The 17328-nt window shown below is 30.9% G+C and overlaps 1 protein-coding gene across 4 annotated transcripts in view; it reads right to left on the reverse strand.

The window, feature by feature from the left end:
- LOC125070163 (espin) overlaps nucleotides 1-17328 on the reverse strand; it is a 94878-nt gene that overhangs the window by 34412 nt on the left and 43138 nt on the right. For 3 of the 4 annotated variants that reach the window (XM_047679899.1, XM_047679900.1, XM_047679897.1), the window contains exon 2: nucleotides 16941-17090. In XM_047679899.1, coding sequence (XP_047535855.1) covers nucleotides 16941-17090 — 150 coding nt within the window. Of the gene's footprint in view, nucleotides 1-10598; nucleotides 10740-16940; nucleotides 17091-17328 lie in introns of those variants that run through there. The other variant, XM_047679901.1, reaches the window with a different exon arrangement.

The following is a 17328-nucleotide window of genomic DNA, read 5'->3' on the forward strand; positions in this document are numbered from 1 at the left end:
AAACAGTTTCGATTTTGACATTCGTGTTCAAAAGTGACTTTCTTTTTTGGTAGTCACATAACAACATTAGTTAAATCAATATTTACAGATATGTAAATAGAGCTAGTTTAATTTTATTTAGTATTTATATACTGAATATGCACATATTCATTAAGTTTTTTTTTTTACGACTTTTGCAATATGTCTGTCTGCCAAACGATCTGCGTGTTTTATTTAAAAGGAAACAATGGCTTGGATTTTTAGGAAACTTGGTGCGGTTTCCTTTTGTATCCTGACTTGATATGTAATGAACTTTTTGTTTCGGGAAATATCCACGAAATGAGTCACAAATGCTCAAAATGTTCAGCATTCTATATTGTCATAATCGTTCTATAAAAAATTATATTCCTAATGATCTTATAAGGTTAAACAATAAGAAACAATAGGTAGTTTCCCAATTTGAAATTAATTGAATTTAAAATAAGTCATTATTATTATATACATTATACATTTAGAATTTAGAATTTCTATATACAAAAAATAAAACAGTTTTACCAAATTCATAACAATATTCAGGAGTCGTTACTTTGAGACAAGCCTTAACACAAATCTGATGGAAGCCGGACACAAGAATCATACTGTTCAAAATTAATCCAACACACAGACAACGATCGTCAACTTAACGCGTATATACCTACCAGTAGTAATTATGACATAATCTTACACCTGTTACAAGATCCGTTACTTAAACATCAATGGGTATTACGAGGGTTTCACTTTTATAGCGTTTCACTGATGACCCGAGCGAGTGTTGCTCAATACGAAACGATTAGAACCGGTTTTCGCCGGAATATTCAACATAATCTACATAAAGAATCTACACGAATCTCGTGTAAATATTTCCTAAAACAATTTGACAAGACTACTAATGATTGCTTTTTCAGATTATTTTTGATCTCTATTATCATGAAGGTTGTTTTGTTTTGCTGTATAACAACTAAAGGAGTCCGGATGGAATATGTAACTGTCAAATTAACTGTCAAACCACTGATATATTGAGCTAAATGCTAAATAAGGACAGCAGGTCCTGTTGATTTTGACATTGTGTCCGAAAAACAAATTACCATTATGCCGTTCAATTTTTAATACATTTTTTTACTTATTATAAAAATAGCATATACATTTCTTAGACTCATGTATATAAGGAAACAATCTGCCCAATAGATCTTGCTTCGTACGTTCAAATATGAAACAGAGAGTAACGTAATTATACAATTCTAATTTCAAAAATAAAAAAAAGAAATTTTACATTAAAATAATAGTTTATGAAACCAATATATTTATCAATATACTTAAGAGAATTATACACGGCTATCTATCAATATATCAATATACTTAAGAGAATTATACACGGCTATCTATGTTTAAGAAAACCAGTTCTCTATTGACTATATACAATAGCTTACGGCTACATAATTGACTGAAATATTTCTTAGATACTTTTATAAATAGACAATACACTTCTAAAAAATTATGAGTTCAATGACCGGATGTTTATCATATCAAGAAATACTGAAAGTATCTATTTCTTTGAATTATAATGATATTCTAAAGAATCTTGAACATATAATTTTGGTGCTGGAAACAATAACATCTTGTTAACTGTTTATATATTTTAACTCATGAATTATATTTTATTTTTATATGGAGATAACTTGTGACGTATTAGATGCTCTGAATGGATTCAAATAAAGAACTAAGTTATCGTAATATACGAGAACTATTAAACGTTTTTCTTCTAGAGCTAAATTCAACGTATAGTTTAACTTTAAAACTACTAATAATTCAAGAATAATAATTATTTACCAAACGTTTAATTATTACCGTTCACGACCATTATATGTCCCTGCTTTCATTTTCACATACTTCTTAGTCTTCTTGCTTTTCTTTCCGAAGAATTTATTCGTAACCCGACTATATGGCGGGTGTGTGTTACTGAGGGTCATCCTGATAAAATCGATGTTTACGTTATGATATTAAAATCGATAATCCGATAGTATATTTCCAATTATCATGACAGCAGCGTTTTGTTAAACAAAATGAGCGTCATATCCAAACGCACAGCACTACAAACACAAACGAACACGGAATCGTATAATGATAAAAAATCGTTATGAAACATGCGCGCGCGCCGCGAGTCGACGTCTCACTGCGAGCTTATAGGCTTTCGAGGTTTTCACGAGAAAATAAAGCGAAAGTGCTCTCGTTGACACGTACATTTTCACACAAACAGTTGAATGACACGTTTTCCGTTTATTGATCTATGCTGATCATTACATAACTAATTGCATTCGTCAACATTGACAGGATATTAAGTTTATGATGAATGTTTTATTTTATATTTCCTTATTATTATGCTGAAAATTAACGACCTTGGTGTAATTATAATAAAGAAAAAATAATAAAATAAACTAAATTTATTGACATGAAAAGTTGACATAGTCACAAAACATCCAGTGGTCAGTGGCAAGACAGGCTTGCCTACTGCAGGACCAGTGCAGTGGGTACCAACTACCGGTTACAATTTCATATGTTTAAACAAGAGCTCGGACGATATACGATCCCATAAAGAATTATATAATAAAATTCCGTTATATAAAATACAGCAATATATATGACAAATAGAAGAAAAAAATGTTTATGTATGTAATTCGATTTAGGTCAGAACATAATTATCTAAAAAGGATTAGTTATAAACCCGTGATTATCCATTGTCATAAAAATAAAAAAAATATAAATAAATTAATTTTATTATCAAGATATAGTTTAATATTTAAACTTCTCAGTGATTTTAATTATGTTGTGTTTAAAGGCCTATATACTTTATAAAATATATATAAAATATGGATATAAATAAAACAAGTATCACAAAGAATGCGGTATTTTTGTCGTCGAAATCTTTGGACCTTCAAATATATATTACATATATATTTATTAAAAATATAGTTATATACAATAGTAAACTTCTTGATTGGAAACGTTTTCATGATCCATCTTTCGATCAGTGAATTTCGATTCAACGAAGATTCGATGCCATTCGATGCAGTGGTGATTTGTGTTATTAATTTTAAACTTCATTTACATATTAAATACATATGTCTTATATAGAAATATATCTGAGTGGCAGGGCTTTGTGCAAGCCCGTCTGGGTAGGTACCACCCACTCATCAGATATTCTAATGCCAAATAACCGTACTCTGTATTGTTGTGTTCCGGTTAGAAGGGTGAGGGAGCCAGTGTATCACTTGATAAAGTTTAGAACGTTAACACGCTATTCAATGCAGTTTAGTTCAACGTGTGGTAAAATATTACTTGATTTTATAAGCCCATTAAGACTACGATTAGTTTCAACTTGTTCCATCCACTGGGCCACGATTACTAAATCATATTTAGGTCGATGTAATCGGTATATTAACCAATAGTGGATCAGAAGCTTATATTCAGCCTTATAATTACTTCAAATAAGCTCTTAAAATATTTTGAAACGTGTTCTCAATTTCAATGTATTTTCAATCACTATTATCCTCTAACTGTTCGTATTTCAGATTTAATTGTATATGTTTATGTAGAAAATCGATTTCTATGTATGTTTTTGCATCTCAGTATTTAAATAACGAATAATTATAAACTCTCCTGGGTCTCTAAGCCAATAGTTGGCTTGGACAACTTGTATATTTTTAACGTTAAATATTATGAACTCAATAAGAGAAATTTTATGAAAACAAAATCAACACATTCAATACTATTTTAGCAATTATTTATTATTATATGTTTAACATATTATATGTTAATATACAATTATATCGAAAGCTAATACAACATGAAATCATATAATAATCTACATAGATATTATATACTGTAGTACCATTTTCTACTCTATATGTCAACGGAATTTTATTTTTATTTGGCAATAGCTATACTATTATAAAACTATGTATGAAAAATGCAGTAATGTTTTTCATCATAATGATAATGGTAGAATTGACTACTGAGCAAACATTAGCTAAATTAAATAGGTAAAAGCATACATTTACTACCGGTCAATATGGCGTCATCCTATCACCAGTAACTGTCTTCTAGATTAAATGGGGGTTAGCTAGTCAGTTTACAGGTACAACGCATAACATCTTTAGTCACGTGGTTATTGGTGGTTGAATAAGTAGTTTATTAATTTAATAAAAAACAGTGTCTAACGGTAAGGATAACTGACTATAAGGCATATATTTGCCAGCAAAACCTTTTAATTAAAATACGACGAAGTGCCAACTTTAGTTATTTTACCATGTATCAATTAACACGCCTTGGTCAATTTCTGAGCAGGTAGAATTTTGTAATTTATATTTAAGTTACTACCCGATGAATTAGACTCGATACTTTAAGCACACCTCAGGTTTAGATGGTAAGGAAACATAATAAATAAAAACCTATATTACAATTTTTCTAAACAACTTTACTTACTTTTACAAACTATACTTACAATATACAATTCACAATATCTCTGTCTGTCTGTATATTGCTGTTTCAAGGCCAAACCATTGAACTAAATTTAATAAAATTAGGTATGAAATAAGTTTGAACCCCAAGGACGTAGGCTAGTTAAGCCTAATATCCGATGTCCAACCCCTAAAACACAAGCAAGGCCGTAAGCAACAGCTCGGAATTTTATTTATTATTTAAAATTTATGAACAGAAAAACAAATTTTATGAAACACGACAAAAAACGAAGACAGGTATCACGGCGTTTCAAAATTTTCAAAAAGAAACAAATTCGACTTGGAATTATTTCGTCTGACATTAATTACGTAGCGATTCGTGAAGTGGCGTTCGGTCCAAGTAATATTAGTTGAATTAAAATTCTATGACTAGTATTTTTATTGGTAACTTGCAAATTAGTTATATACATATGTACGACAGTCATACGACCTTCTTATATTTAATCTTTGTTAATAAGTTTAGTTCACATTGACTTTAGTTTGCTATAACTGTAATGCGTTTGCGTGAAATAAATTATTTTAATTTAAGAATTTACACATCATCATGTCATCTCTTTCAAATGTATGGAATTTATAATAATAGAAGAATCGTTAAGTATTTTTATTTTGATTATTATACAATTATACCGTTTATTGTTTTTACTTTCTGGGTGTGCGTTAAATATAAAATATTTTCAAAATACTATCGTAAATAGTATTTTTTTAAAAAAATATATACATTTATTTCTTATTTCTCAAAGAATCCATACAAAACTCGAAACAAAAAAAATTATGTCCAGCATAACATTAAACGCCCCAGTATTCTCATAACTTGGACCAAGGCACGTTTCTCTCAGCATGTCCGTCGCCACGCTACATGACATGGCTGTTTCGTACAAACACTTTCGCTACACCGATCGAGTGCCTCCAAATTGCTTCAGATAAAATCTCCGCTCTGTTGCAAAATGATTTCAAGTGTTAGCCTTGTTTTTAATGAACTATGATGTTCTTGAGACTATAAATTTGGCGGTAAAATGATTCGCATTACGGCAGTTTTGTACGATTAAATAATAACAATAGGTTTGACGTGTTGTTTTTTTTTTTTAATATATAGACAAAGGCAGTAAATTAACAGCTTTTTAAGAACATTACATGTGTCAAAAATCATCCCTAATGTGCAGTTTTGCTCACAATGTTTTCCTTCGACGCGGAGCTTGGGATAACTTGTAAAAACAAATTAATGACGTGAAAAAATGTGTTCATTTGGACCTGCAGTCTTTTGTTAAGAATCACGTGTAGTAATCACTAGGCTCTCGGCTAAAACATTTCAAATATTACATAGCAACTTAAGATTATTTTGATATGACATTTAAAACAATGCAAGAAAAAGTTTATGTCTTTTAATTGTGTTTTATTTCCTTCGCCTTCATTATGTAAAAAAACATAACGGACAACTACGAAAGTGTTGCCAGTTTTTAAGACTATAGCGATATAAATTAATGATACTTGTCACTAAAATTTACATATATAAATAATTCTCTCTTTTATTAGTATAGAATAATTTATTTTGAAAACAGATGTCTTAATTATTTTAAAATTAATGACACTAACACACACAATAGTTTCAATAGCTTAATTTTTATACTTAATCAAATAATTTATTATTATATAAAAAAAAAAAAAACATTAATATATATGTAGGTACTATATTAACACTTTTAAAATTGATTAAGCTATTACATGTTTAAACAAGTACGAAACTATACTTTCAACTCAAGCAATTGACCTTCAACATTGAAATAGTCACAACATAGTCAACAAGAGAAAACACCTTACAATGTCAAAAGATTTTCTTCCACATTTCCCACCATTTCTATTCGACAACAGATGGCGCTGTAAAAAACACCCATTGTTCAACAGAGACATATAAAAAACGTTACATGTTTATTAAACAAATATATACCTTATAGACTTTAATTTAAAGTTTATTTCCGTCTAAATGTAACATATGTATGTTTAATTGTATGCAAGCAGTGTAAGGAATAATGTGTAATTAGGGAAAGTAATCGAATGTTTTTTATTAATGGTCACCTCGTTTTGTAATGCAACGCTCGATCAGTTACATATTGTAATCATTATTTGCAACTCAGCGAAACCGTTTTTTACATGTTGCGTACTAGTATTTGTTAAGGGTCTTATAACGTAGCCAGTTGACATAGGAAGAAGTCCAAGTACCTAATCCCAATTACAAACTTTTATGTAAATTTTTTTGAAAGTTCTTTAATTTACATAAATTAAATAGATGTAATCAAATTCTAAAACGAGGACGTTACGTAATATTTAAATTTGTGTTTTTTTCTTCTTTTATAATTGGTAGGCGTTTCCGCAAATGATGCCACCTTATTCTGATGGTAAGTGATCCCGAACTCCTATAAATATTGGCTCTAAAAGATATACCTTACATCGCCAATGACCACCAACCTTGGAAACTAAGATCTCCCTTGTGTTGTTGTTACTCTGACTCACTCACCCATCAAGCAGAAACTTACCGAGTAAGCTATTTAACAGTAGAATTAGTGACCCAGGGAGATCGCACAAAGCACTAAATTTAATAAAAATAAACTCGCTGCTGACATCGTTTTACTATAACAAATACATCTCGCCTTCAACAAAAGTCCTTACACGCAAGGGACATAACATCTTAGTTCCCAAAGTTTGTGGCGCATTGGCTGAGGAAGGGATAAGGAATGGTTATTTTTTCTTACAGCTCCATTGGCTATAGGAGGTAGTGACTTCACCATCAGATGGCCCATTTGCTCGCCCGCCTACCTATATCATAAAATAAAAATTACATTCCTTCAAGCGACATTAAGCTAATTCATAGTTTTTTGGCGGACAACAGTTAGCTTGTGTAAAATTAAAATCAGAATACGCTATATATTTAAAGTACGCTTTTACAGATTATTGAATAGTCGTTATAAGATGAAATTTAACGGTAAAACTATAGATGCAGATACCGAGAAAATATAGCACGAAACTCCGTATCACCTGCGGCCTCGGTTAGTCGTCAGGCGCTAGGTATAACAGAGTAGCCTAGGTTCAAGCGACTGCATACCAAATTTCATCAAATTCGTCTCCGTGGTTTGACCGTGACGGCGTTAAAGACAGACAGACAGAGTTACTTTCACATTTGTAATATTATTATAGACTATTAATCATTCTACATAAAAAAACGAATACTTATACAACAATATTTTACAATCTTTATATTTTTTATTGAGTAATTTATCAAAAAAAAGCCGAAAGTACACACTGATTAGAACGCGTACATCTTAAGCGATGCTTGCGGGTTCAAACTGAATTTTCATGTGCTTAATTTGTGTTTATAATTCATCTTGTGCTCGGCGGTGAAGGAAAACATCGTGAGGAAACCTGCATGTGTCTAATTTCAACGAAATTCTGCCACATGTGTATTCAACCAACCCGCATTGGAGCAGCGTGGTGGAATATGCTCCAAACCTTTCCTCAAAGGGACAGGAGGCCTTAGCCCAGCAGTGGGAAATTTACAGGTTGTTGCTATTGTTACATACTATTTTAATAAGATTTATTAATGTTATTTAAATTGAGATTAACATTTATTAATAAACAAAATAAGCAATGAATGACACGTTCTGACTGAAATAACCGGGCTGTTTGTTAATAGTATGAAGTGAACGAAATAGAAGGTTTTAAAAGAGATAAATGTCCCGCTGAGTTCCTTTCGACGCTGTCTTCGGGCCTGCAGGGTTTTTATTTCCAAACCAATGCTAGTTTTATTTTGACTATAATATATTAATCTTTTAAATTTATCGGCTCAAAACTTTGCTATTATACGAATCAGATTTTGTTTCTCTTTCTACATGTGTTCCTTTCTCTCTTCCTTTTTGAGTTCATATTTTTATATAATGTGCTGATTAAACCTTGTAATGTAATTTTTTTAATTCATATATCGTAACAAATCTACAATTAATTGCGACTAATATAAAAAAAGTGTGTAAACTAATGTACGCGCGTGAAAAGTTCTACTTATTGCAAATAATTAATCACTAAAAAATTAATAATAATAATACTTATTAATAATAAAATAATTATATTATGAATATGCAATATATATAATTAAGTCGATAAGTTAAAACCCGAGCAAGCATCTCTGAATTTTTATCTCATGTATTTATAAGTTATCGTGCTGTAGTGTCGTGCTGTGTGGTGAAAGAAATCGTTAGGAAGCCTACATGTATCGAATTTTATTGAAATTCTGTCACGAATACATCCACAATAATGCATTGAAGCACGGTATAAGGTCTAAAGCTTCTCTTCGAGAATAAAAAGGCTTTTGCCCAGCAGTGATACATTAATAAACTGTTATTACATAAATAATGAAATATTACGAATATAAATACATTACATTACGTTAACAGCCTGTAAATTTCCCACTGCTGGGCTAAGGCCTCCTTTCCCTTCGAGGAGAAGCTATGGAGTGTATATACCCACCACGCTGCTCCAATGCGGGTTGGTGGAATACACATGTGGCAGAATTTCGTTGAAATTAGACAAGTGCAGTTTTCCTCACGATGTTTTCTTACACCGCGGAGCACGAGATTAATTATAAACACAAATTAAGCACATGAAAATTCAGTGGTGCTTGCCTGGGTTTGAAACCGAAATCATCGGTTAAGCTGCACGTATTCTAACCACTGGACTATCTCGGCTCATATATAAATATAAATAGTGATACAAAAATTTACTATTATAATTATATTGAATAATTTTATCGTCATAAGTAACACAACCCTCGATTCATCGATCCGACCAGCACAATCTGCATATATACAACACTAGTTCATTGCCTAATAATATAATTATTACCACTAATAACTTACCACCTACAGTGACAGTATCATTGTTGTAATTATAATTACTGAACAGTTTTTCCGAAGAATGCGGTCACTTGTCACGTTTGTAATTTTTTAATTCAGAGAGAACACCATCTAGAGCGGACATTCGTGTTGTAATTTTAAAATGATTGATGCAATTTCTCCTGAGTAATCTTTCAATACAACGCTTGTTACGTAATTGACGCGTTTATTATAAATATATATGTATGACTGTATTTTTAGATATTGAAAAAGATTAAATACTGAGTTTCTTGCCGCTTCTTCTCGGTAGAATCTACATTCCGAACCCGAGGTAGCTTCACTTCATATAGTTTGTTAAATGACGATTCAAAAGTGTTTGTAAAAGCCTAAATGAATAAAGTATATTTTGATTTTGATTTATAATATTAAGAGTATATAAATATACTATTATACTAGTATAAATAAATTTGTATTTACAAAAAGCTTCGTTAAAAGTATAACAACTTGGCTTGTTGTTTCCACTTTGGACAGTGGTGGGCTGGTACGTTTTTTGCCCCGAGGGTCGGAATTTCAATTCAACGGGGAAATGCCGCAACAACACACAGCAACACTATAGCTCATCAAAGAGGAGAAAATCATACTGAACTGTTTCATCGTTTCCTATATTATATCTTTTTTATTTATATAATGTATTTTCAACATTCAGGAAACAAGATTTTTAACAAAAATATTACAATAGACTCATTAGAACTGTGCGACTGCGTTAGTCATAAATATATCAAGGTATTCAACTGAAAAACCGATAAGATAGAATATGTTAAACGCACACCGGATCCATCACGATTGGGCAACGCGGTGTAATGATTCAATATTTGATAAACACTATAAGAAGCCTGTTTCATAAATTTATTAATATTCAAACATTGAGCAATTTAATTGAGGTTGAATAAATTTTTTATACGAATTAAATTTTCACAAGCATAACTGAATTTTAAATATATACTAGTATTAATATTAGGAAAAGCTGGCTTGTTTGTATGTACGGAGTAATATCCGGAACTAATGATCAAATACTTAAAATTGTTTAAGTCGTAGAAAGCTAAATGCCTGAGTGCTGTATGGTATAAAATATATTTATGCCATGTGAAGCCGGGGCGCGCCTCTAGTAATTTCTAATTATAATAAGATTTACCTGACGGTACTCGCTGGTATCGTTTTCGAATACTTAAGCCGTGTAGTCGAGGCCCGGAGAGGGCGCTCGCGGCGTGGACAAGTCGCCATCTTGATTTCCAGTTTACTTTTCAGAGCATAATATCATCACACAAATTCAAATCGCTGGTTTCGCACTCTTTGACACAATTCCGTGTTCGTTACACACAAGATAAAACTTTTTTTTTCAAAAGTTCTCAGTTTAACCTGATAACAATTTTTAATCTGTGGTCATTTTGTGACGTCACGATACTTATTCTATAATTATAGCCGTATTATTTATCTTCACGGTGAGCGTAACATTAGAATCGTTAGAATTACAGCCTCACAGCACATTGATTACAACAATTTAACTTGTAAAATTACATTTTATACATTTTCTTATATTATTTACTTAAGTGATACCTGTCACACGACAGCGTAATTGTAACAAACGTTCGTTTCAAGTGAAAACGTCTACTTATATGAAATCAACATAGACGTATATAAAAACAATTTTCCAATTGACAAGTAATCCATTACAACCAGAAAGATATATCAAATAGCTGAGAAGAGACGGTGCGATGCATTTGAACACGCGCATTGTCAGTTTGTATGAAATATCGAAAGGTATTTGAAATTGTATATGAATCGAATTAAACCAAAAATGATTATTAATTAATAAAACTGAGTAAGCTTAAGCCTTTAACTACATGAACATAAAAGTTCTTAGTTGGTTGGTTAGATCTTTGCCTAAAATATATACGTGAATCATAAAAATTAAAAAAAATATATATTTAAAAACAAAAAAAAATACAAAACATCGGTTATAATTTATATACTGATCAATGAAACTTCATAAATGATACCTTTGCCTAGTTACGTAAAATATAATGTGGTTCCTACTATTAAAAAAAACATAAGACCATTGGTAGTAACGATAATATTTTGCTAATTTATTACTAACTTATTGAAACGAAAGAAATTAATGGACTATTAAGCCTCATTTACCGTATACAGAATAAATCCGGTAACAACCGGTTTTTTTCTTACAATTAAACGGAACAAATAATTTAATTAATACGATTTAAAATATTACGGCCTAGTTTTTACGTCTTTTATTGGAAACTCTTTTCCTATTTACTTCAGCAATTGATATTTTTATTATATAACACCAAAAAAATTCAAACGAAAATAAATTAAAGCTGTGATCACTGTTGAATAAATATTAGTATTCATTACTAACAATTTAAAAGTTAAATAAAAAACTCGGTAAAAATAAATTAAGGATAAATTCAGAAGAAATGCTACAATTTGTAAAGAAAGATAGACTTGTATTTTTACGCTAAAGGTAGGCAAATGGACCACCTGATGGTAAGCGGTCACCACCGCTCATATACATTGGCGCTGTATTTTAACCATTCCTTACATTGCCAATGCACCAACCTTAGGAACTAGTCTTATATCCCTAGTGCTTGTAGTTACGCTATTTGGCGGTAGAATATCTGATGAGTGAGACTCAGCTTGCACAATGTCCTACCACCAATGGAAATATAAATGATATGTATCAAAAGACAAGCTAATCGGATAATTAAACAATTTGGCATTTACTAAATCAAGAACGTTATAACTATTAATTAATAATAGTATCAAATTACGAATTACCGGACATTATCCAATTGAAGAAATTACTTCGGTTTAATTTTGCTATATACAGAGAAAGTATGTTAGTGACTAAATATTAATTTTAAAAAAATATTGGAAGATGTAAAATCTAGACATTTATAATTCAATTCCAAAAAATTTTTATGAAATCTCTTGACCTAAAATGAACGTGTATCGCTCTATATAATGTGATTATTACGACTTTTAATTCAATCGGAAGAGAGATTACGAACACGAGATGAACAAACGCTCATTGTTCAGAGACTTATTGTTGTGTATGCACTTGACCTTAATACTTATATTATTGTTATGTTCTGATTGATATCACTTCCGTAAAAGTAACAGGTACAGACTAAAAATAACGATTATCTCTGTAATACATCCAAATATGAGAAAAAATATACAAAATTAAAAAAAAACATATTTATATATTATTAATAGGCGCTAACGGAATATAATTGAAATTCACTATAAAATTCATTTTAAAAAACGATTTTGATTTGTGTGCATGATAAAAAACCTTAAAATCCATTCTGAACACGAAAAGAACCTAATGAGCAATGTCAATCAAATGTCATCGTCACAAAATGAGCACAGATTAACAAAAATATAATACAGACGACAGAATAGCCAGTAATCGGTCACTCACGCACATTGCACCCGGTACGAGCGTTCGCAGTGTAAAATTTCACTCGACTAATGCAATTCTAGGTGAGCAAATGAGTTCTGCATAGAACGTAGCATAGTATTTAGCGAAGCGGGACACGGCAGCGGATTTTTTAGTAGCTACAAGCTACGTCGCTTTAAGTGATAGACATTATGCTGCAAGCTGTTAACATCGCCACGAGCGACCTATTTCCAGCTCAATTTTAATCCGCTTTTCTTGATGTCCGCTAATAAATGTTACTGTAATTTTAAAGCAACTTAACGCGGTATATGGAATTTACATTATAGGTGATTTTCCATTTTTTATATTATTACGAAAATTACTACTAATAAATATGGTTATTATTGTTAATTGTTTGGAGTAACGTTTAAATGATTTTAAATATATAGAATTATGCAAATACAATATAAGAGAACCAGGCGAGTTATATAATAGATTAATATCGATGATATTATTTCCGCTTCCTTAAGTAATGTGTCCTCTCCCTTTTACTAAAGACTACTTCTTACCCACTTACTTATAGAGCTTCGCGTGATTTTACATAATTTTTATATATTTAAAAGAGTTTCACGAGATGAAAGATAATAGAACTATAAATTATATATTAAAGTAATATATTTCCTGAAATTTGAGACATAATTAAACTATCTTCGGGGACTTTTATTGTTGACGGTGAAACTAGATGTTCCCAATATATTTTTTTTATATATTATATACAGACTATTTGCAATACATATTTATTATATATGTTGAATATGCTAGATTGTAAAGAGTTTCTATAAAAAAGGTCTTCTATAAAATTAATTAATTAAAGTATTTTATGAGTAAGATGTCTTTAGGTCTTTCCTCGCTATTAATTACAAGAATTTAAAAATTAAACTAATTTTTTAACATATCATTACAATTAAAATATAAATAAAATATATATTTTATTGAGAAAATATCAACGTAGGCTTTTTAGTGGCTCTTACAGGTACGTAGGTATTAAATATGTGTAATATATAGGCAATTTTATATCAAAGGGATTAAATGTGAGAAATATTTGCATTGAACGTAAGATCGAAACGAACATAAGATGTTCATTGTGTTCTGAATAAGAGAATGTTTTGATTTATTTTAGGCTCACGGGTTCAATCTTTGAATTTTGAGCTATGAACATTTGTCAAAAGTAATTGCCTAATTATAGAAATGCATTATGATAAAATCAAACGAACACGCTAAGATCATTGAAGTACCACTGCAGAATCTATCGATTATCTTATTTTTATTTATGCCTTTCGACTTACTGTGATTTCATCCCACAATAATTCAGGTAATGAGAAGAATATAAGAAACACGGAAGATAGGATTATATTACGAATCGATGTATCAGTTTGTGTTTCATAAAATAGTTTAACTTCTCGTTTTATTTTACCAAAGTGCAATTGTACAGAGCGATTCGAGAACAACTAACTCGATACACACAAAGCGTGATCGTAAATGTCAGATAGTAGTACGACATTGGCTAAAATAATTGTAAACTATAAAAGGATAAACGCAATAATAGCGTATCTAAGTCGGTTGCCAATTACTAGTGAACTTTAAAGTGAGTCTTTTCAAAATAGCATTGTTGATAGATTAAGCAGGCTGTTTAAAAAACAAATACAAGACAAAAGCCTCTTTATATGCAAAGATTGAGCGATCCAAAGTACCAGGCTCTCATAAACGTGGTAGCAATCCTTCGAGTGTGAAGATGCGCAGATTGTACGATCTTGGATAAGCGCAATTAATTCGGTAACGCTTTCACCGGTACTGGCGTTTCTTATAAGAGCATTTAATAAAAAATTGAGATGCGATGTCTTCGTATAATCGTAGATTAAAAAAAAAATCTTAATGGTGGAATTTCATCTGTCATTCGTAAAGGTAATTATGCTAAGCTATGAAAACATTTTACTAATTACAAAGAAATCTGCCTACAGTTATATTTTAAAAGCAAAAGTATTAACTAACTATTTGTAAATTTTATGTACATATATTATACATATTTATGCATATAATAAGAGCAACTATCCATATAATCATAAAATATATTTTCTACGTAATCATTACAGCCACTTTTACAAATGTCATTAAAGCACGTTTTTAATATGATGTATGTACGCATATCACGCGAGAGCCAATATTAATCTTTTATATAAAATAATATATATAAGTATGTTTAATGTAAAAAAAATATTAAAATCTAAACTATGGTCAATAGCTACCTAAAGTCCAGTGATAGAGTCACGGTACTGATGAATAAATATAACAATTAATTCGTAATTATTACAAACTGTTATATGTAAGTCCGTTATCATTCGTGATTGAACAGTTATTGGCTGATAATCATACAAAAAGCCGAGTCATTATGACCATACACGTACCAACATACAACGCTTCAGTGGTGCTATTGAAACTGTGACTAAACAATCTCAACGATCCAGTAATCTTATGATAGAAAATGTATTATAGTAATTTTCAAACATTACCCTCTATAAAATATAAAAGAAAATTTTCTCAATAACGGTTTGAAGAACGCATTTGAGATCAAATTCACAATTATATCAAATTTATGAGACGATTAAAAGCACGTATCAATTAAAACGTGGCACGGCCAATTAAACATATATTTGATATGATAAAATTCAATATGGCTGCCGATTATTTAAGTCACTGACACACAAAAAATAGTCGAGTTTTTAGTGGTGAAATTTTAGCATGTATTATCTGTTGCACGGTTAATATCGAGGAATCAAACGCAAGCGGTGTCGAGACGGCCTGGTACGATATATTTCGTGTATTCATTATAATCAACGTATGGCAGTAACGTCAGCCTCAGGCTAAGCAGTTATGGTGCAACGGTCCAACAGCTTCTAATGCAAGACTAATTTAGTAACTGCATATATTTCAATTGACATATAATTAATAAATTACTAGTTTTTACTCAATGCATAATTGTGTACATTTTTGTAAAAAATTACAAAATTATTAAATTAGCCGATATTTATATATAATATTTATATTATTATTATATACATATATTTACAAAAGCAGACGCGTAGGTCGATTCTAAGGTTATAGGCTTCGCTGAAATAACGCGTGTTTGTATCTAATTTAGGTACTTTTGAAATTATAAAAAATATAGTGGGAACCGGAATAAGTGTCTGTAATTATTTGTTTCTATATTTTTTCTAACATATTTTAAGACATCAAAACGGCAGACATGCTGCGATCACGTTTTAAAAGTCGCGCTCAAAGAAACCAACGACGGGAATAGTGAACCTCCATTTCCCCAAAAGCAGGTGAAGCAGTATACCTGGCAGTAATATGGAGTTTGCTACTATACCGTAAGTCTGCCGATCACTGGCTCTATGTCTATTACTTTTTTGTATAATCCAACGTCATGTATTTGTTTATCGTGATGACTTTGGTTTTGACTGAATAAATTATTTATTTGATATTAGTCCTCTTGTCAAGCGTCTCAATTGTGGCAGTATCAGAATAGACGATAGACTAAAAACATACTCCAGGTATTGATCTCAATTCAATGACACTTATTAGCGCTTTAAAAACAGACGTAATTGCGCTTGACAATAAGTACAAAAACAACGAAATCTTATTAAGTATTACGAATTAAAATTCTTCGTAAGTTAAACCATTTAGACTCGAAATGTGCTTTTTACACAAAATAATAAAACCTTAGAAATGTAGATTATTTTCTACCGAGGGTTTTCCTACACGCATTAACTGCTCTTTAATACTCAGTATGTTGGTAATAATGTTAGAACTTACATGTTTTATAATCACTTTAAACATCTATCTTGTATAACTACTAATTAAACTATGTACTGATTAATACAAGAAACCTCCGACATACCCTATTCTAATACACCTTTCTGGCGTACTGCCAAATATTAAATATACCAAACAAAGATAAGGAGATTGAGACACACAATTTTAAAAATTTTTACTAATTGTTATATTTCTAACACTTACGAAACATCAGGTGTAGTGTTGGCTAGAAGCCTCACGCAGTCAAGGCAGCCCCTTGCTGCTGCGTAGTGGAGCGCCAAGGCACCGTTGTTGGCGCGCCCGCCCGCCATCGCGCGCCCACACCACCAGCCCTCGACAGCTAAACGACCGCTCCTGCAACAATTTCAAATTGAAACTTTAAAATTTAGTTTTTCAAATGTTTTTATGTCTCAAATTTACTTTTTCCTATAGTCTACATTATAACGATAAAATATTATATAAAATTATTATTAAAATAATCAGTTTTTTTAAGGAATGAGATTGTTAAGCTGTCGCGAATAGCTTAACCAATGCATAAAATATTAAACAGTATCAGTTAAAATTACTGAAATAAATATTCAATGCATTTTGA

This window comes from Vanessa atalanta, chromosome 16 (assembly GCF_905147765.1).
Source record: "Vanessa atalanta chromosome 16, ilVanAtal1.2, whole genome shotgun sequence".
NCBI lineage: Eukaryota > Metazoa > Arthropoda > Insecta > Lepidoptera > Nymphalidae > Vanessa > Vanessa atalanta.